The sequence below is a fragment of the Gopherus flavomarginatus genome, chromosome 14 (genome assembly GCF_025201925.1).
Source record: "Gopherus flavomarginatus isolate rGopFla2 chromosome 14, rGopFla2.mat.asm, whole genome shotgun sequence".
NCBI classification, from domain to species: domain Eukaryota; kingdom Metazoa; phylum Chordata; order Testudines; family Testudinidae; genus Gopherus; species Gopherus flavomarginatus.
This window is the reverse complement of record NC_066630.1, coordinates 20919524-20938108: the sequence shown is the minus strand read 5'-3', so window position 1 is coordinate 20938108 and position 18585 is coordinate 20919524. Positions and strand designations below refer to the sequence as shown.

The 18585-nt window shown below is 42.4% G+C and overlaps 1 protein-coding gene across 1 annotated transcript in view; it reads left to right on the top strand.

The window, feature by feature from the left end:
• TDRD12 (tudor domain containing 12) overlaps window positions 1–18585 on the top strand; it is a 156020-nt gene that overhangs the window by 63793 nt on the left and 73642 nt on the right. The window contains exons 19-22 of the mRNA XM_050923143.1: window positions 4980–5097; window positions 9812–9951; window positions 10082–10302; window positions 11222–11321. Coding sequence (XP_050779100.1) covers window positions 4980–5097; window positions 9812–9951; window positions 10082–10302; window positions 11222–11321 — 579 coding nt within the window. The remainder of the gene's footprint in view (window positions 1–4979; window positions 5098–9811; window positions 9952–10081; window positions 10303–11221; window positions 11322–18585) is intronic.

The following is an 18585-nucleotide window of genomic DNA, read 5'->3' as shown; positions in this document are numbered from 1 at the left end:
CGACCCCAAATATGACGATCAGCTAAACCCTGAGCATGTGGGCAAGACTCACCAGCCAGCACTCAGAAAAGAATTCTCGGCAGTAACTCAGATCCCATCCCATCCAACATCCCATCACCAACCACTGGGCATACTCATCTGGCGATAATCAAAGATTAATTGCCAAAATTAGGCTCTCCCATCATACCATCCCTTCCATAAACTTATCAAACTTAGTCTTAAAGCCAGATATGTCTGTTGCCTCCACTACTCCCCTTGGAAGGCTGTTCCAGAACTTCACTCCTCTAATGGTTAGAAACCTTCATCTAATTTCAAGTCTAAACTTCCTAGTGTCCAGTTTATACCCATTCGTTCTTGTATCTACATTGGTACTAAGCTTAAATAATTCCTCTCCCTCCCTAATATTAATCCCTCTGATATATTTATAAAGAGCAAGCATATCCCCCCTCAGCCTTCTTTTGGCTAGACTAAACAAGCCAAGCTCTTTGAGTCTCCTTTCATATGACAGGTTTTCCATTCCTCAGATCATCCTAGTAGCCTGTCTCTGAACCTGTTCCAGTTTGAATTCATCCTTCTTAAACATGGGAGACCAGAACTGCACACAGTATTCCAGGTGGGGTCTCACCAGCGCCTTATATAACGGTACTAACACCTCCTTATCTTTGCTGGAAATACCTCGCCTGATGCATCCTAAAACCACATTAGCTTTTTTAATGGCCATATCACGTTGGCAGCTCATAGTCATCCTGCAATCTACCAATACCCCAAGGTCCTTCTCCTCCTCTGTTGCTTCCAACTGATGCGTCCCCAATCTATATCTAAAGTTCTCATTATTAATCCCTAAGTGCATGACCTTGCACTTTTCACTATTAAACTTCATCCTATTACTATTACTCCAGTTTACCAGGTCGTCCAGATCTTCCTGTATGATATCCCGGTCCTTCTCCGTGTTAGCAATACCCCCCAGCTTTGTGTCATCCGCGAACTTTATTAGCACATTCCCGCTTTTTGTGCCAAGGCAGTAATAAAAAGGTTAAATAAGATTGGTCCCAGAACCAATCCTTGAGGAACTCCTTCCAGACTGACAGTTCACTCTTCAGTACGACCCGTTGTAGTCTCCCCTTTAACCAGTTCCTTATCCACCTTTCAATTCTCATATTGATCTCCCATCTTTTCCAATTTGACTAATAATTCCGCATGTGGAACTGTGTCAAATGCCTTACTGAAATCGAGGTAAATTAGGTCTACCGCATTTCCTTTGTCTAAATAGTCTGTCACCTTCTCAAAGAAGGAGATCAGGTTGGTTTGGCAAGATCTACCTTTAGTAAAACCATGTTGTACTTTGTCCCAATTACCATTGACCTCAATGTCCTTAACTACTTTCTCCTTCAAAATTTTTTCCAAGACCTTGCATACTACAGATGTCAAACTAACAGGCCTGTAGTTACTCGGATCACTCTTTCTTCCTTTCTTAAAGATAGGAACTATGTTAACAATTCTCCAGTTGTACAGTACAACCCCTGAGTTTACTGATTCATTAAAAATTCTTGCTAACGGGCTTGCAATTTCATGCGCCAGTTCCTTTAATATTATGTGCCTGTGAAGGAAACTGAGTTCCTCCTCTTGCACCCAATGCCAAATTCTTTGGTGGTGGATGTGATCAGTGAACAGGGCAGACAACAACACTCCAGAAATACACTGTATGACAAGGATTGGAAGAGACTCTGTCTTTTTGGCCATAAGGCATACTCTTCTGGCGCTCTACACCTCAGGATTATGAAGCATTACTTGCCAAGTATGACCGCTGTAACTACTCCTCCAAACTCTCAGAATTTATTGAATTTATTCCTGAAGAGAGAAAAGAACAATTCAAGTCCATTCTTTCAGAAAGACATCTCATCACCAGGACTGCATTATGGACCACCCTGGATTTTACAGACACGGCAGCCAGGTCCATAACCACTGCGGAAGTGATGCGAAGGGCTTCTTGGTTATACCTTTCTGGATTTCCCAGAGAGGTGCAATTGATGCTTGAAGATCTGCCATTCGAAGGACCAAAACTCTCTGCAGCCAAAACAGACAAGTCCCTTCACATGCTCAAGGAATCGAGGGCGACACAGAGATCCCTAGGTATCTATATACCTGAGACCAAGAAAAGACAGGGTAAATACTATAACTCACAGAGATTCCAGTTCACTTCTTATACACAGCCCCACAGACAATATGAACAACAGGCCGAAAACAGAGACCTACAAGGAGGCTACACCTCCCACCGCCATCTGCTACATCTCAGCAACCAACATCTAGACAGCAAATTTGAGACTTTGGTCGAGGGTCCGAGATCCCCCACATCTTTCAGTGTTGGAACCACTGATCATCTCCCAACCATTTGGAGATTGTTTAACTCCTTTTTAACCAATCTGGCAGTCCATCACAACACTACTGCCAGTGCAAGAACTAGAATTAATTGGAGCCTACCTCAATTATCCTGAGGCGATGGCCTCTCTACCACAACAACAATTCCTAACTGTAACCAATCTGATCTTCACAACACTAAACAGTCTGCAGGTAACTGCCAGGACTTGTCTGCAACTGTTGCACCATATAGCTGCCATCACTTTCGTCGTCAAGCGTGCAAGACTGCACATATGGTATCTATGATCCTTGCTCCGGACAACCTTTATCCTGCACAGGCACAATATAAACAAACACCTCACAATGCCAAACGAGATAAAATACTCCCAAATCTGGTGGACACAACCAGACAATGTGTGCATGCGGTGCCTTTTGTACAGAATCCCCCAACAATGACCATCACAACAGACACACCAGTCCTAAGCTGGGGAGCACATCTGAACTCACATTTTATCCAGGGCTGTTGAGTCCCTTCTGCACATAAATATTTCAGAACTATGAGCCGTTCACAATGTGTATTCCCACTTCTTACCCATCACTAAAGACAAGACCATATAAGTCCTCAGAGACAACTTGGCATGCATCTTTTATGTAAACAGATAACAGGGGGAGCACTCTCACACTCCCTATGCATAGAAGCCATGCAGTTCTGGCACTGGTGCATCGCACAGACTATCCACCTCTCAGCATCATACCTACGTGAATGCCAAAACACCACAGCAGATGTACTAAGCAGGAATTTTTCTCAGGACCGCAAGTGGGAACTGTGCATGTGTGCTACACCTTGTATTCAAGCATTGGGGGTTACCAACAGTAGACCTTTTTGCAACTGCACAGAATACCGAATGTCCACAGTTTTGCTCCAGAGCAGGGCTGGGTCTTCACTCATTAGGCGATGCCTTTCTTATAAAATGGGATGCTTTCCTCCCACCCCTCTCTTAGCGTGGGTGATTCATAAGATCAGACTGGTAAAGTCCAAAGTTATCCTGATAGCACACAACTGGCCTCCCTGGTTCCCTTGCACAGGGAACCTTAATTTTGTCACATCTTCACTTTTGAGTGTTTGACTTTGAAACCTCAACACTCTTTTCCAAGTGAGTTTTTGTATGTAATTTCATTTACAGTATGCATATAGTTTCTCTTTCAAAAGATGACTAAAAATAGCAAAAGCACAAAGAACAGTTAATCAGATATAGCATTCCTTTCTGAGCTCCAGCAAAATAATTTTATCTTCATATTTCCAGCCAAGTATCATAGGTGTCTCATTCCCCAAGAACATTAAAACCCTTATTTAAGGTTTCAGCTTGACAGTCACTCAGTCAGAATTCTCAGGTATTAGTCAAAGTGCAGTCTACTTGTCATTGCGTGGCTTCACGGGTCTTATTACATTTGAAAATAACCTCTACATTTGAGACAAAACAATGGTGTGGCAACAGTAGTCCACTCAAGAATCTTAATCACGTAATCATAATCTCAATCTTCGTGAAATTGGGAGGTATAAAGTAGCTTTTAATGCTTTATGTAGTTGAGATAGGGCATTTCAAATAGGTGACTTTTCAGTTAATCGTTCTATTTTTGCCACCTTAGTTTCATGTTCAACTGCTAGTAAGTGTTTTAAGCCATGTGTGCCAAGTCAGTTGAAAAATATTTTAAGTGGAATATTGTTAACAAAAATGTTGAAACACAATTTTGTAGTACAGGTTGAAGTGGAATACTAATTCAAGAGGACACCTTTTTAAAAATTGATTATTTCAATTATTAAAAATGTGCTAATTAAAGAGATCCATTTTCCTTATTCAATCATTTGGCCTCTGGCAGCTGATTATTACAGTTGTTTGTTTAATTAATGCCTAGACAGAAAATTACTTGTCATGCTACACATCTGTGTATCAAAAAGTAGCAGTGTGCTCCTTTTGACTAGTAGAGTTTGAAAGGAAAAAATCTGAATGTGTAATAAAAATTTGCAGATAAAAACAGTAGCATTTATTTCATTATATGATGGACCCCATGAGTGTTAATATATCTGGAAAATTGTTAAAATATTTGTTGCAGAAAATCCTGTACATGCATAGGATGCAATTTTTGAATACTTTTGATAATTTGAGAGATTTTTTTTCAACTTTTATCAGAATGGACTAATTCCACAGAAAGTTTAAATCTTCTGTAGAAGCTATTTTTGGGTTACCCATGTACTCAAAAAACATCAGACATTTTAGTTGGTAAGACAGCCCATTTCTTCACAAAAACGTTTAAATAGAATTCTGATCAGTTTTATATCAGAGGATTGACTTTAAATAAGAAGAATGGCACATTTACTTTAATAAACAAAAAGCCTGTTTACCTAAGAAGTTAAACTAAAGAATGATTGAAGTTAAAGTTATAGCTCAGAATTATTTGTAAATAGACGATTTTGTGGGTAGCCTGTCACATATGAGCTCAGGAGGTATGTAATGTACCAGTAGAATAAGAAGACTTTGTTTCAGCTAGAGTAATAATTGGTAATCAGATTTCATTTGTGTAGTATACTTCTGGAAGAACTCATAACTCTTATGTTTCATCATTAGGCAGTGGAGAGTAGTTCCATATTCTGCTTGAAAGTACACAAAGAAATTGAATTTCATTTCAAATACGTTGTAGAGCAATGGAAAAAAAAATTTAGTTCTGGCACCCATGTTGTGTTAGGTAAGTACATTCCTTTTTGAGTTGGTCATTTAAATTTTTTTGGGATCTTTGCTACAAAATTTTTTTTTAAGAATATGTCTCCAGCCAGTGGTATTTCATAGTTGTTGAATCTGTATAAGAACTCCTGGATAAATGTTTAATTTAGTTATGTTACTAAAATGAGAGAGCAGCTTAAGAATGCCACTAAAAGTTTCACTTGCCAATTCTTGGCTATATGTCACTTTTTGTGTGTAGATCATGCACCACTCTAAATACTCATTGCTAGTTTATGCCAGTTTTTCTACAGGAGACAACTGGCTCTGAATTTGGGCATTCATGTGTGGATTAGTAACTCAGATAAAAGCTGCCTCGTTTTCAGTGAAGTTGATTCAAGCTAGGGAAGCTCTTTGGTAGAGTCACAATTTGGGGCCAGGAGGAACTTTTTCTTTCCTTTGTCCTTTTTGTTTCACTGCTGGACAACTTTTTATAGTGTACTTATTCTTATTGTCTTAAAGTTGAAGTTTTTTCCCGTTTTGTTTAGAGCCGTCTTCTTAGCCATTTATGTATTACAAAATTTTCGTAGTGGTCTGGGCTGAGCCTGGTTGCCAGTGCTCATACAAAAGCTTGTCCTTCGGTCTCCTGGCTTGCACCTGGGCTTCAGCAGTTGTCTCCATACTTTATTTTAAGAGGGGAAAAAAAATCAGACATTTGGATATCAAGCAGTTTGACAGTCAGAATCCTATGCATTCTCAAAAGCTCACCTTTGAAAATAAAGGATTACAAAGCTGTATTTTCATATACTCGAAGATAATTTGTGGCTTCATTAAGACAAGTAAAGATTAATTGGTAAAGTGTCTTGTCAACTATACCAGTAAAATGGGATGAATATCCTTGCTTTTCTTCTATTCTACTTCTATTCTGAAAATAGTCTCCTTCCTTTTTAATCACAGTGAACAGTTCGAAAAACATTCTCTTTCTGCTTAATGGTTCTGGAGTCCTCAAAGACCGAGAATGTTCTTTATAAGGAGATTTTTATTTGGCATTTGCTAGCTTCCAAGAACAATGTAGTCTCTTTCAGGGTGATGCTGTCATGACTAAAATCTTGATATCAAAAGTCTTCTAAAAATCATTTTAAGTATCTGATACTTGCTGCAGTGTGACTTGCTTTTCCCAATAAACCTTTGTCAGTAATGCACTGGCCAGATGAATTGGAACTGACTTCCATCTAGATTGACTTTTTTCCCAAATACCTTTTATGGGACAGGGATCTGTAGTCAAGACACTTGGAAATTCCTCATAGTTTGAGAGGATCTTGCTTCATAGCAACCAGGATATGAGAATTCAACAGTCCAGGTTCAGATATTAGGCTTATGATTATCAACCTTCAAATTCTTCGTTTCTTTCAGATCTCTGGACTGAAAAGTACTATGCTTCTGCAGTACAGTCTCCATGAGTGGAGAACCAGAATTTAGCGCCCACCAAAGAAAATGTGACTCTAACCCAGTAGCCTTTCCCCATTAGGAGATGTCTAACATATTTCTTGATATTCTGGCCACCAAAACTCAAAACAGATGGGCGCAGAAAGTAATTTTTACATAATATCTAATTGAGATGCAAGAGAATCACACCATTTTTTTTAAGCTCATTGTCTCTATCCTCCATTGCAAAGAAATGTTTTGCAATTTTCCAGGCCATTTAGAAGTTCCAAAATTTTTGAATATCATCTCCTGTGCCTTCAGAATAATGTTTTTCTAATTACTCTGGATTATTTGTGGAAGCAAAGATGACCAGAGACTTGAATGCAGTCTTATGCTAGTCACTTTCAATTAGTATGCTATAGCTGAGCATGGCAGAGCTCCCCTGTCTCATGCCTCTGATAGGTCCACAAAGTCACTTTGAGACCCTGGGGTAGCAGCTGGTGCAGTTTATTCACAGGCTTGTTCTCACCACCGCTTCACCATGTACAGTTGATCTTTCACCGTCTGGAGGCAGGAAAGAGGGAACAGCTACCTCCCTGCTTCCACTCCTTGTCTTTTCCTTTTCTTTCTGCTCTTCCCTTGGCTTCCTTCCCTTGAGGCTTTTATACAGCCCCAGGCTAATTAGGCAACAGCTGTCTCTGCTTTCCCAATTAGGGCCAGGTTATCTCCAGCCAGCTCTAATTTATTCCCCTAAATGGGAGCAGGCATAACAGAGGGCTGAATCAGCAACCATTTGCCCAGCACTCTGTCACATATGCCTAAAAGTCACCCAGATAATTACCTGTTGTCCATAGATCTGAAGTTGTTACATTCATTTTATTCTCTCCAAACAGTCTTGTATTTCTTCGTTTTTTGATAGGTAACAAATATTAACCTTGGGCTTCCTTGCTGTCCTCAACATCTGTTTTCCAGGTTACCTGTGATCATGCTCTTGTGACTTGAGAAAAGGGTACCCAAATTTACCATTGCCTTGATATTCTCTATTTGGTCAAAACTTTCTTTGTTGAAATGGTCATGTACTTGTAGAAAAGGTCATGTTAGAGATGTCAAGATCAAGTCAACCTTTAAGCACAGGTTTTGGTTTGTTTGAGTTTTTCTTTGTTTTTGAACTTTTCTAGGGAGGGAGTGATGGAAAGGGCGAAACAAGAACTCTCATTCAAAAATAGCAGAAATACAGGAGTATGCCAGAGAGACTCCCATTTTGTCTACAAATTTCTAAAAGTATTAAGAGACAATTGCTACACCTCATGATGATAGTTTTCTTTTAGGGCACAGACACACAGGAACTTCCTCAAAGACTGCTGCAATTTTTTCTTCTTCAGAGCAGGAGTTTCTGGCACCAGAATCTGGATTTAGCTTTCCCAAAGAACATTCATATTTCATCAAGCTTCTTGATTGCCCAGATGTTGTACCTAGAGGGGAGTCCATCACAGAAAATATTTAAAAAAATAAAAAAGGAGTTTAAGCATTAACTGTCACATGCAAAGCAGCTGCCAAGATAAGAACTTGTTTCCAAAAAAACTATTCCACAGTTGAACTGGAATGTAACAAAAACAGGATGGGGTGAAGTACAGCAAGCAGGTACAAGAAGCTAAGATCAGAAGCAATAACATTTCATTCTTGAGTTAGCAATAATGAATGTTGAACCCTCATACGGATAGATTGTAGTTGCATCATGTCTCAGGATGAGTGGCAGATACATAAGTCACCATTTCCAATTATGACATCTATGTGGGACATATCTCAGGTGAATGTTTTTGCCTTTCAGTCCAACAAAAAGATTACCAACTCTTGTTCTAGGTGCTGAGAGAAACATCTTACACAGATGCCTTCTCCTTTTCATTGTAGTATCTCTTTCATAACTTCTCTCTTTACTCACTCCTTGCTTGAATTGTGAGGAAGATCAATGCTAGCAAGGATGAATAATTGTAAATGCTGACTTTGGAAACCTTTGTTTCCATAACAGATAAAAATGTCTTTTAGGATCTGATAAATTGGAAAATCAGTCATGAAAATTCAAGTTTTTCTCAACCTCCTTCAGGAGCTCCCTTTTCCAATATTTGGGTGTCAAAAAATGAACCCTAACTGCACAGTATTTGAGATGTAGAATTTGGTTAATCACCAGAAGCTGATGCCATTCTTTTTAATACCTAGGAAGAAGTCTGCCAACCTTATGTATCAACTAACTTGGGAAGCTTTCCTTCATTGATGTATAGTAGACTGTACAGCATTAATAACCTAGAGGTTTCCGTGTCTCCTGTCTGTTAATTCCCTCTGGCAGCATTTGAAAGGCCTCAATGCAAGCCACTTCCACATTCAGTTTTCACTTCATGGATATGAGTTTAGAGTTTAGTTTATTGTACTTGTATGTTTCCTGAAGGCAGTTTCACTCTTTGTGAACTCTCCTGGAACAATGGAACCTATGGGTCAGTGCTTTATTTTGAGCTAAAAGGTATTTGTAATTACTGTGCTGTAAATTTGGAGGAAATTCATAGAAGTTCATAAACATCAAGCTGAAAAACTACTACTTCAGATAGATTGTTTGCAGTGTTGCTGTACCCGTGTTTGTCCCAGGATATTGGAAGGACAAGCTGGGTGGGTGAGGTAAAAGGGTGGTCCAATAAAAGTTATTACCTCACCACCTTGTTGCTTCTAATTGAGACACCTTTTCTGGGGATGTAGAAGGGTTAAATCCTGGGCATTGTTCAGCACTTACGGTATTGGATTATCTATTTTATTTTATCAAAGCTGTTCTATAAATGTCTTTATGAAGATCTGTTTGTCATCCATTTTACTTTATATGATTTCTGGTTTTAGATCATTTGTTGCAAACAGCATGATACGGTGGCCTCTTCCTCCTCTTTCTTTTCCTCCTCTTTACTATTCTTTTATATCACTTCAGGGTAAGGAGTTGGTTCTGTTGAATGGAAAAAGACACATCTTAACATTCTAAAATTACCTGTGATAAAAATTCGTTGCCTCTTCCTCTATCCTGTGTGCTTATTTTTTGTTATGTGTAAAGTTTCTTGACTGAGGGCAAAGGGGTTAAGTAATACCTGTTGTAAGAGTGTTTATGGAAGACACAAAAACGTTTTACCCTTAGATTCTGGAAAAATAGTCATAACATAGTTAGCAGAGGATGAGGAGGAGAGAACAGCTATAACAAATGCAATTACCATTAAGTAACGTGCCATTTTCTGTAATATTTTGTAGTACTTACACATGACGTGTATATTTCAAATTATTTTTTTTTACAGTTTTAACTGATGACTGCATGCCGTCCTTGGGAATTACTGATGCAAATTGTGTGGTTCATTTTAGTTTTCCTGCTTCTCCAAGAGTCTTTGGTGTGCGCTTACACAGCATGTCTGATAACTTCCAGAATGTACTAGAAAAGGTTTGAGTAGCTTTTAATGGGCATTTTAGTTTTGCTGGCTAACATTCATTTATTAACAGTAACATTTTGCCACGTGACTATTGAAGAACTTCTGAAGCCTAAAAATAAATTTCTTCCACTTTTGTTGAAGGGTTCCTCTGTAGGTCAAATATATACAAAGGCAAAATCAATCTTATTGCTGACAGAAAGAAATGGATGCCATGCAGTTGGTGTACTGCGTTATTTAGAACACACAGAAGCTAAAATTCCACTGGAATTGTGTGACTTTACAGCGGGGGTGCTTGAGGCTAAAGAAGATATGAAACTTGCAAGGCCTCTTTGTCAGTACCTTAAAAGATCTGGTGTTTGCAAGTAAGGAAAATATAAGTTTATGCTAACAAGTTTAATGTCTTCTGCTTTGAATGACTGTTACTAGTTTTTTTTAATAAGAATTCCCTTTAGAGAATTGTATTCAGGTTAGATTTGCAGTCATGGTTCTTTTGCTTTCTTCTTCTAAGTATTCTATCATATTTAACAGTAAAAAGTGTTCATGTGCCTCCAGTGGACAGCAGGTATCTTTGGAACTTATAACATTACTACCCTGCCTGCCAGCTAGTTTTCCTCTGATAGTGAAGGGGCTGTGTGATAAATCTGTTTTCCTTCTGGAAAATAACTGTTCAATGAGCTAACCAGCACCATTTTAAGAGCAAAGAACTGATAGATTCTTTCATTACAGCCCTTTGTGATATTTTTCTTGTAGTAATCATCAGTATTGATTTCTTAAAATAGTTAAGTCCTGATATACTTTTGTGATGACTAATCAACACCAATAATTCTTCAGTTTGTGCTCAATTTACTTGAAGAAGTCATTTCAGCTTCTTTGAAGATAATTTTTATCTTCTCTCTTGCTTTGGTGGATTGAGGAGTGTTTAAATGTACTCACACATTAATGGATTAATATGTAGTGCCTATTGCAGTTGGATCATATCACAGATCAGATAGTAAAAATAAATAACCCTAAGTAGTGAATTTTCATTTTAGCGCTTGTTTTTTCTGCTGCTGTTGAGTTCCACATCACATTTCTGCAATCTCTACTTGTCCCTCTCCCTCCTCCCCAAAGTTTTTGTTGTTTCTCATGTTTCTTGTTAAGCTTCTGTCTCAATTATGGCTTTTACAAAATTTTAGAGTTTTTAAGCTTTCCTGAAACCATGGTCTAAACTATTTTAGTATACTATCTTTTGAGTTCTCCATCTTGTCCATAAACTGTTTTTCTTATTATGTGAATATGCAGGGATATGAGAATATGTCCAGATCGTCATCGAGTTCACTTGCAAATAGACTTACCCCAAAAGATGTCAGATAACACTATACCAATGGCTGGATGTGTCACAGTAAGTTATTAGAATGTATCTTGTTTAACTCTGCCAGTATTCAGGTTTGATGGCTAGTTGGCACTCTTATGTAACATGATTTGACAAGTAACAGCATCAACAGAATAAAACGTATATTTCGTCCCTTGTGTGTTCTGTTCTCCCATAGCTCTCCTTTCTGTCCTAATGTCTTTCTTCAGCTCAGGGAAGTGAACAGGTGGTCTTGACTGCTGCTGTTCACAACAATATTCACAGAAGAAAAAGAAGGGCAAAAAATACTCTCAATTCCAGTGACTGCTTAAGCCCACAGTAATAACCCTCATCTGTTTGTAGTGGATGGAGTGTCCTGCTCACTTGAAGGGTTTGCAGTAGAGGTAAGCAATGTGACAGCCTTAGGCCAGGTCTATGCCCAAAAGTTAAATTGATCCAGCTGTATTGCTTGGGTGTGTGAAGAATCCCCCTTCACCTCCCAAACCATATAGTTAAAACGACGTAACCCCCAGGTAGACTGTGCAAAGTCGACAGAAGAATTCTTCTGTCAGCCATGCTACTGCATGTCAGTGAGGTGGATGAACCCCTCCCTTCACTGTAGTGAATGTCTATACTGAAGCGATACAGTAGTGCCGCAACTGTAGCATTTCAAGTGTAGACAAGCCCTTAGTTTGAAGTGAAGGTGGGTCTTGTGAGCATCCTCAGAGTTCACCTGTAGCTTTTATTACTGCATCAATAAAGGGTCTGCAAGGAGACAAATAAAGGTTCAGGCCTCCTTTGTTGAGGCTATTCTATGTCAGGCCTTCCAGAAAATGAGGCCTCATTCCTAACCCATTGCATAAAGGAAACAGGAGTCCTATAAAGGACTGCTAATGCTGTATTACTACTGTTTTTGTTTTGTTTTGTTTTGTTTTTTCCAATTATTGCCCCTTAGCCATTATTCAAACCATGGGCTTGGTGAACCTGTTTATGCGTCAGCATTCTGCTGAATAAGGAACTTAATTCTTTATTGCCATTGTCATATTAGTTTGTGCCAGAACCTGGGCTGCACTAAAATAGTTTTGGCTCTTCAAACCAGAAATTAAGTTCAGTGTGGGAAATGGTATTTTTTGCTGGATGAAAATAAACTGTTATTAACTGTTTCAATAGAAGCATGATTATTCATGGATACAAGATGGTCACTCCAAGTAAGCTAAGGAAATTGTACCACATCTCAAAGAAATAGAGACGTTAAGAGGTCATTCCCATTAGCTGGCCCCAGCACAGCATCTCTGAAGACCTATTAGACAGAAAGGTGGACCAGACTTCTAAAACCAGACTTGTGTGTTTTATTGTCCATCTTGCCATATATGTGGCCAAGACCATATGAGAGTAAATAGCAGATATTCCCCCAGTAGAGTAGCTAGAAGTCATCCCAAAAGGACTTCAAACCAATATTTCTCCAGGGTTCTGACATTTGGAAGGTCTTCTCTAAGTCGGATATGGTGGCATGCTTCATCCCTAAAAATATGAGGTTCCTAGTCTTGCTTAGATGGAACCCTGTGGGAGACTACTGAAAATAAAAATTCTTCTTTGAATCTACACGAGCTCGGAATCTTTTCTGAGTAGCAGTCTGTCTGAGCTGCACATATGCCCTGTGCCATCTCATGCTCCTGTGTGAGGGCATAAAGGACAGAGCAGCCGTGCCCTTCTGTCAGGAAAAAGATGGGGAAGACCCTCTGAAAAACAAGGACTACCAAAATTGGGTCTTTTCAGAACTAACTGGGTTATGGCTTTGTACTTTACAGGACAGATTTTCCACATTGACATCCATCTGGTCCACAGGACATATCTGAGATTCTTTTTTGAATGGTTAAACACTTTTTTTCCACTCAGGCATATTTGTGCAGCCCATGTGCTGAAGCTGAAGAGTTTTTGCAACATTACCTGTCAGGGCAGTCCATGCCTCCTGACATCCTTGTGGATCCTTCTGAGGTTATATCGGGGTGCTGCCTCCTCGACTCTCCATTTTATTCTCATTACCCATGGCCTGAGTTTGAGCTCCCCTTGCAGTTTTCATCATGGGTTTTCTTGTGCATAGTCTGTTAGTTTAGCACTCTACATGATTGGCAAATAGTACACTTTTGTTTTATTATTTTGTTTTTATTTTTTACTTTGTACCATATGGTATTATTTAGTTAATTTTGATGTTACGCACTGGTGGCATGCAGCACTTGCTGAGCTTTAAATACTGAGCATTGTGTGGAGTGTCCATCCTGAATAGTGAGTTCCATATGTGCTGCCTTTTTTGTCTTCATGAGGAACATATTGAGAGGTTCAGTATCTGCCTCTCTTTCAAGAAAAGAAAGCAGATTTCCAGAGACCTGTGCCTCAAACACTGCCTGGGGAGAAGGCAATGAGTCCTGCCTCGACTTCTGGGCCCTGGAGGGAACACTTTGCTTCCCGTCTGTCTGCAGACCGCAAGTGTGGCTATGGTTGTCTCTGAGACTCCCCCTGGATTGGACTCTTAACCACAGAGGGAGAGAGAGGTTGATTTTCCTCTCCAGGGCCTCTCTGAAAGAGGACACGCAGGACAAACCAGTATCTCTTGTCCAATATAATTGCTGGTTAGATCCATGCATGTTGTCTGCAGTAATAATGAGCATTCCTATCTGTAGAAATAACTACTAATTTGCTGTATTTTCCTTCATTCCATAACACGAGAGGCATTCCTGAATGGTAAACATTGAGAATTCCTCCTCTTCTTCAATGAAAGGACTCAGAACATCACTGAGACTCTCCAGGTACCCAGGGTAGAGCTGAGCTGTCAACCCATGTTTCCCCAGTACTGTGGCAGGAGGATCTGGTAATTAGAATCATAGAATGTCAGGGTTGGAAGGGACCTCAGGAGGTCATCTGTGCCATACTGTTGATTTTTCAGTACTGTTTTCAGGGTAGCTGTTGGTTCCCCTAACAATGGATGCAGTTTGGGGGCAGATATTATTGGTATTAACAACCCTGTAAGCTTAAAATGCAGCAAAGGTTTGTTTTACCTCTCCATTCCAGACTGTCTTGTGGTACAGGAGTTCATTGCATGATCCCCTGTGTTACCAGGTCTGTCTTCAGTTCTGACGCGGAGACTACTAGTGGTACCGATGTTGGTTCCAGACAAGAAATATTGTAGGGGCTTACACCTTCTCAGGTACTTTCTTTGGCACTGGTATACAGTGTGATGGCATGGGTACAGTCTTTGGCCTCTGTCTCAGCGCCAACAGCGTTGGTACTGGGACTCCAGTTGAGTACTGACTCCAGCTTGTATCATGGCACTGAATATGAGGGGTCATTCGTGACACCAGTTAATGATGATGTGCCATCAATGTCTTCAGACATGTTTGAGGTATTGACTGCCACACCTACCTTGGTACTGATGATGGCCTCTTCATGATAGGCTACAGCTCGATTAGATTGCCGAGTGGCTCTTTGCAGTGTGGCTCAAAGTCCTCTACTATCTCACCATTTCCTCCTAGACTCAATTGATCTAGCAAGTCTTCTAGACTGCCTGCAGAAGTAGAGCATTGGGCTTGGGTCTGATAATTTAGCAGAAACAGATAGTCATTGGACAGTGCTTATTGGTCCCCGATGCCCTACGCTTTGGCCATTTTGGAGCCCTTGGGGTATTTCCTGTTCTCCTAGGTTTCAGTCATAGACTCAGTCTAGGGGAAGGTCTCCAGAGTGTTCAGTAGAGCAGCTTCCAGAGCCACCTTGATTGGAAATATGAAGAGGTGTTGTTCCCCCTGAGCAGCTAGTGGTGCAGGAGGAGCCAGGACCTGAGGAACCAGTTCTACCACAGGAGGATCAATCTGCTTCTTACTTTTCTTTCTTCTCCCCTGATTACTCAATGATTGTGGACTCTTCTCTGGTTCCAAAGGATTTTAAAGTCTCATCAGAAACTTCTGAGGAGAGTCACTGTGGATTTTTCCAGTCCAGTGAGTCTCCAGATCCCACCCAGTACCAGTAGCCTGTGTCAGTGTCCCCAGGTTTCAAACTTTGCACAGGCTGTAAGAGGCCTGGGCTTGTTGGTGAACCTCATTCTTGTTTCAAGTGCTTGAGTGAGGGCCACATTAGAGATAAGTGCTCTTTGTCATGGCTTCAACACCAGGATGAAGAAGCTGATGGAGGAGTGCCTCTGATATATCTTCATGAAAGCTGCCCTTAGACTAGCATTTGAGCCCCCTTGGTTTTCCAAGGGAACTCTTTGAAGACACCTTGCCAAAGTGTTCCTCCAATGCCCCTATTGGATGCTCTGGGGGATGCCCCCAGCATCCACATATACATCACCAAGGCCTAGCACGAGTGTATCTCCCCAGAAGGGAGCACTCTCCTATTAGTACTGACAGACTTGTAGGTACCAATCAGTCTTCTCACTCCCAGATGTAAGACCTAGCTCAGCCTGCTACAGAGCTGCAGTTGGTGTTTGGCACCACAAAATCAGCCGTGGGAGTCATCTCTGTTGCCCCTGCTTCAAGCTTCCTCAGCCTGGATGGGGGCCTGGTACTGGATGGATCCTCCCTGGTGCCAGGTGACTTCAAGGTGCATCAGGACCCTCTCAGGAGAGCAGCAACCTCTCTGAACATTCAAGTGGAGCTTGTGGAGGAGAGTACCCACAAGCTCATTAACATTCTCTATCTCTCTGGGGTAGGGAAGGTGGGCCTCCCTGCAAATGATGCCATTATGCAGTAGGCTGAAACAATCTGACAGCCCCCTTCCTGCATTCCACCAGTGACCAAACAATTGGAATGAAAATACCAGGTTACATCCCACCCCTGGATCATTAGTTGTGGCCATGCTGAAAGAAGAGCCATCATCAGGGTCAAGCTAAGGCTTACCCTCTAAGAAAAAATGCCAAAAACCCTCAACCTTTTTGGCAGAAAAACTTATTCTGCAGCAAGTTTACAATTTCCTGTTGCCATTCAACACTTTGTATTGCCAGATATGATTTCTCAAATGAAGAGATCAGATCCCAGTTTGCCAGTAAGCTGCCTGAAGCTTCCAGAGAGCAATTCCAATCACTCGTCATTGAGGACTGCCTCATCTCTCTAGTAGACCTGCAGGCTTCTACGGACTTGATGGACTTTGCAGCCAGGTCTGTGATAACAGTAATAATGTGCTTTTCCTCCTGGTTACAGTCCTCAGGGATTCCTTTGGGAGGCGCAACACACGATTGAGGAGCTTCTTTTTGAGAATTGTGCCTTGTTTTCATCCAAAATGGATGAGGCTTTGCACATCCTGAAGAACTTGAGACTCGTTCTGAAGTCTTTGGGCCTCCAAGCTCTGGCCATAATATGGTCCTCAATATCAGCCTAGACAGCAGTACCACCTCTTTCATTAGGCTGACCAATCTAGGCATTCCCAGGGCACCAAACAGCAATTTTGACTTTAGATTGAGGGCCATATGCTACCCAGCCTTGGACTTACTGACCATTCCTCACCTTTCTGGAACAGTTTATACCAGGGTTCAGTAATCTTTCAGCAGTGGTGTGCTGAGTCTTCATTTATTCACTCTAATTTAAGATTTCGCATGCCGGTAATACATTTTAACGTTTTTAGATTTCTCTCTAGAAGTCCATAAACTGTTGTTGTATGTAAAGTAAACAAGTTTTGAAAAATGTTTAAGAAGCTTCATTTAAAATTAAATTAAAATGCAGATCTTATCAGTTCTTAACCTAGGGTGCATGCACCCCCTGGGGCAGGGCCAGTGCAAGGATATTTCGTGCCCTAGGCGAAACTTCCACTTTGTGGCCCCCCCTCCCCTGAGTCCACTCACTGGATTTGCCAAGTTTGGACCGCTGCAGCAGCTTGACAGGGAGAAGCTGCCTTCCGGAGGCACTGGAGAGCCAGAGCGTCCCGCTTGCAGCAGCAGCGAGCCCCAGCCATGCAGGAGCCGGTGCGGTGCAGGGGGCAGCAGCCCTGCAAAGGCAGTGGCTCCGCTACTGGGGAGCAGCTCCACCCCCCCGCCCCTCCTGCCCAGGCTGTGGCCTGGCGCCCCCCCAGCGGCTCCTGCAGGCTGCAGTGGATGTATGTGGGACCAGCCCCCATGTGCCCCCCAGCTCCCCCCTCGCCTAGGGTTACCATATTTCAACAATCAAAAGAGAAGGGAGAGCCCTGCCCCCATCCGCTCCCTCCCACTTCCCACCCCGATTCCCCTGGTCAGAACCCCCAACTCCCCCCTGCTGCTTGTCCTCTAACTGCCCCTTCCTGGGACCCCTGCCTCTAACTGCCCCCCAGAACCCCACCCCCTACTTAAGCCTCCATGCTTCTTGTCCCCTGACTGCCCCTACACTTATCCACACCCCCGCCCCCAGACAGACCCCCAAGGACTCCCATGCCCCATCCAACCACTCCCCGCCCCTTGACCGGATCCCCAGAACTCCCGACACATCCAGCCCTCCCCCTGCTCCCCTTACCAGGCCTATGCTGCCTCCACATGGAGACACTGGCTCCACGTGGAGTGCTGAAGCAGTGGGAGCGGGGGAGCTGCAGGAGGGACAGTGACGGTGGCAGCTCACACTTCTGGGAGCCTCAGAACCCGAGCGCGGTGAGGGGAAAGCCTGGAGGTGCGCCTGCCCGGGCTGTGGCCCCCCCGGGGGGGCTCCTGCAGCGGATGCATATGGGCGGTGGTCCCTGTGTGCCCCCCCAGCTCCTACCTTGCTGTGCTCGGGCTCTGCGGCTCCCAGGAGTGTGAGCCACTGCCGCCGTCCCTCCTGCAGCAGGCTCAGGGCTCTGGCTGCTCACAGTCCCGGGAGCCGCAGAGCCCGAGTGTGGTGAGGGGGGAGCCAGGGGGCGTGCCTGCCACTGGTCTGGGGTCCCGGTCGCTGGCCCCGCTCAGCCTCTGCTGGCCTGGAGTTCCGTTCACACAGCTGGCCACGACCCTGGCTGGCAGCCACGTGCCAGGCAAAATCAGCTCGTGTGCCAAAAGTGGCACATGTGCCGTAGGTTGCCAACCTGGGGTATACCATATCCTACATGTGTGGCAGTCCATCACCTGAGACAAATGGGTGCTTAGCATGGTGGAATCAGGATATACCCTGCACTTCCTTTCTATCTCCCCCATCCGGCCCAACATAGTCCTTCGGGGGCCTTTTTTATGAGTCTTTGCTAAGACAAGAAGTGAAAATGCTGCATTCTTAGGGAGCCATAAAAGAAGCCCTCTATTCATTGGGACAGGGGGGGTATTCCTAATATCTTTTAATGCACAAGGCCAGAGGGGGCTTTCATCCCATCTTAGACCTTCAGAATCTCAACAGATATATCTAAA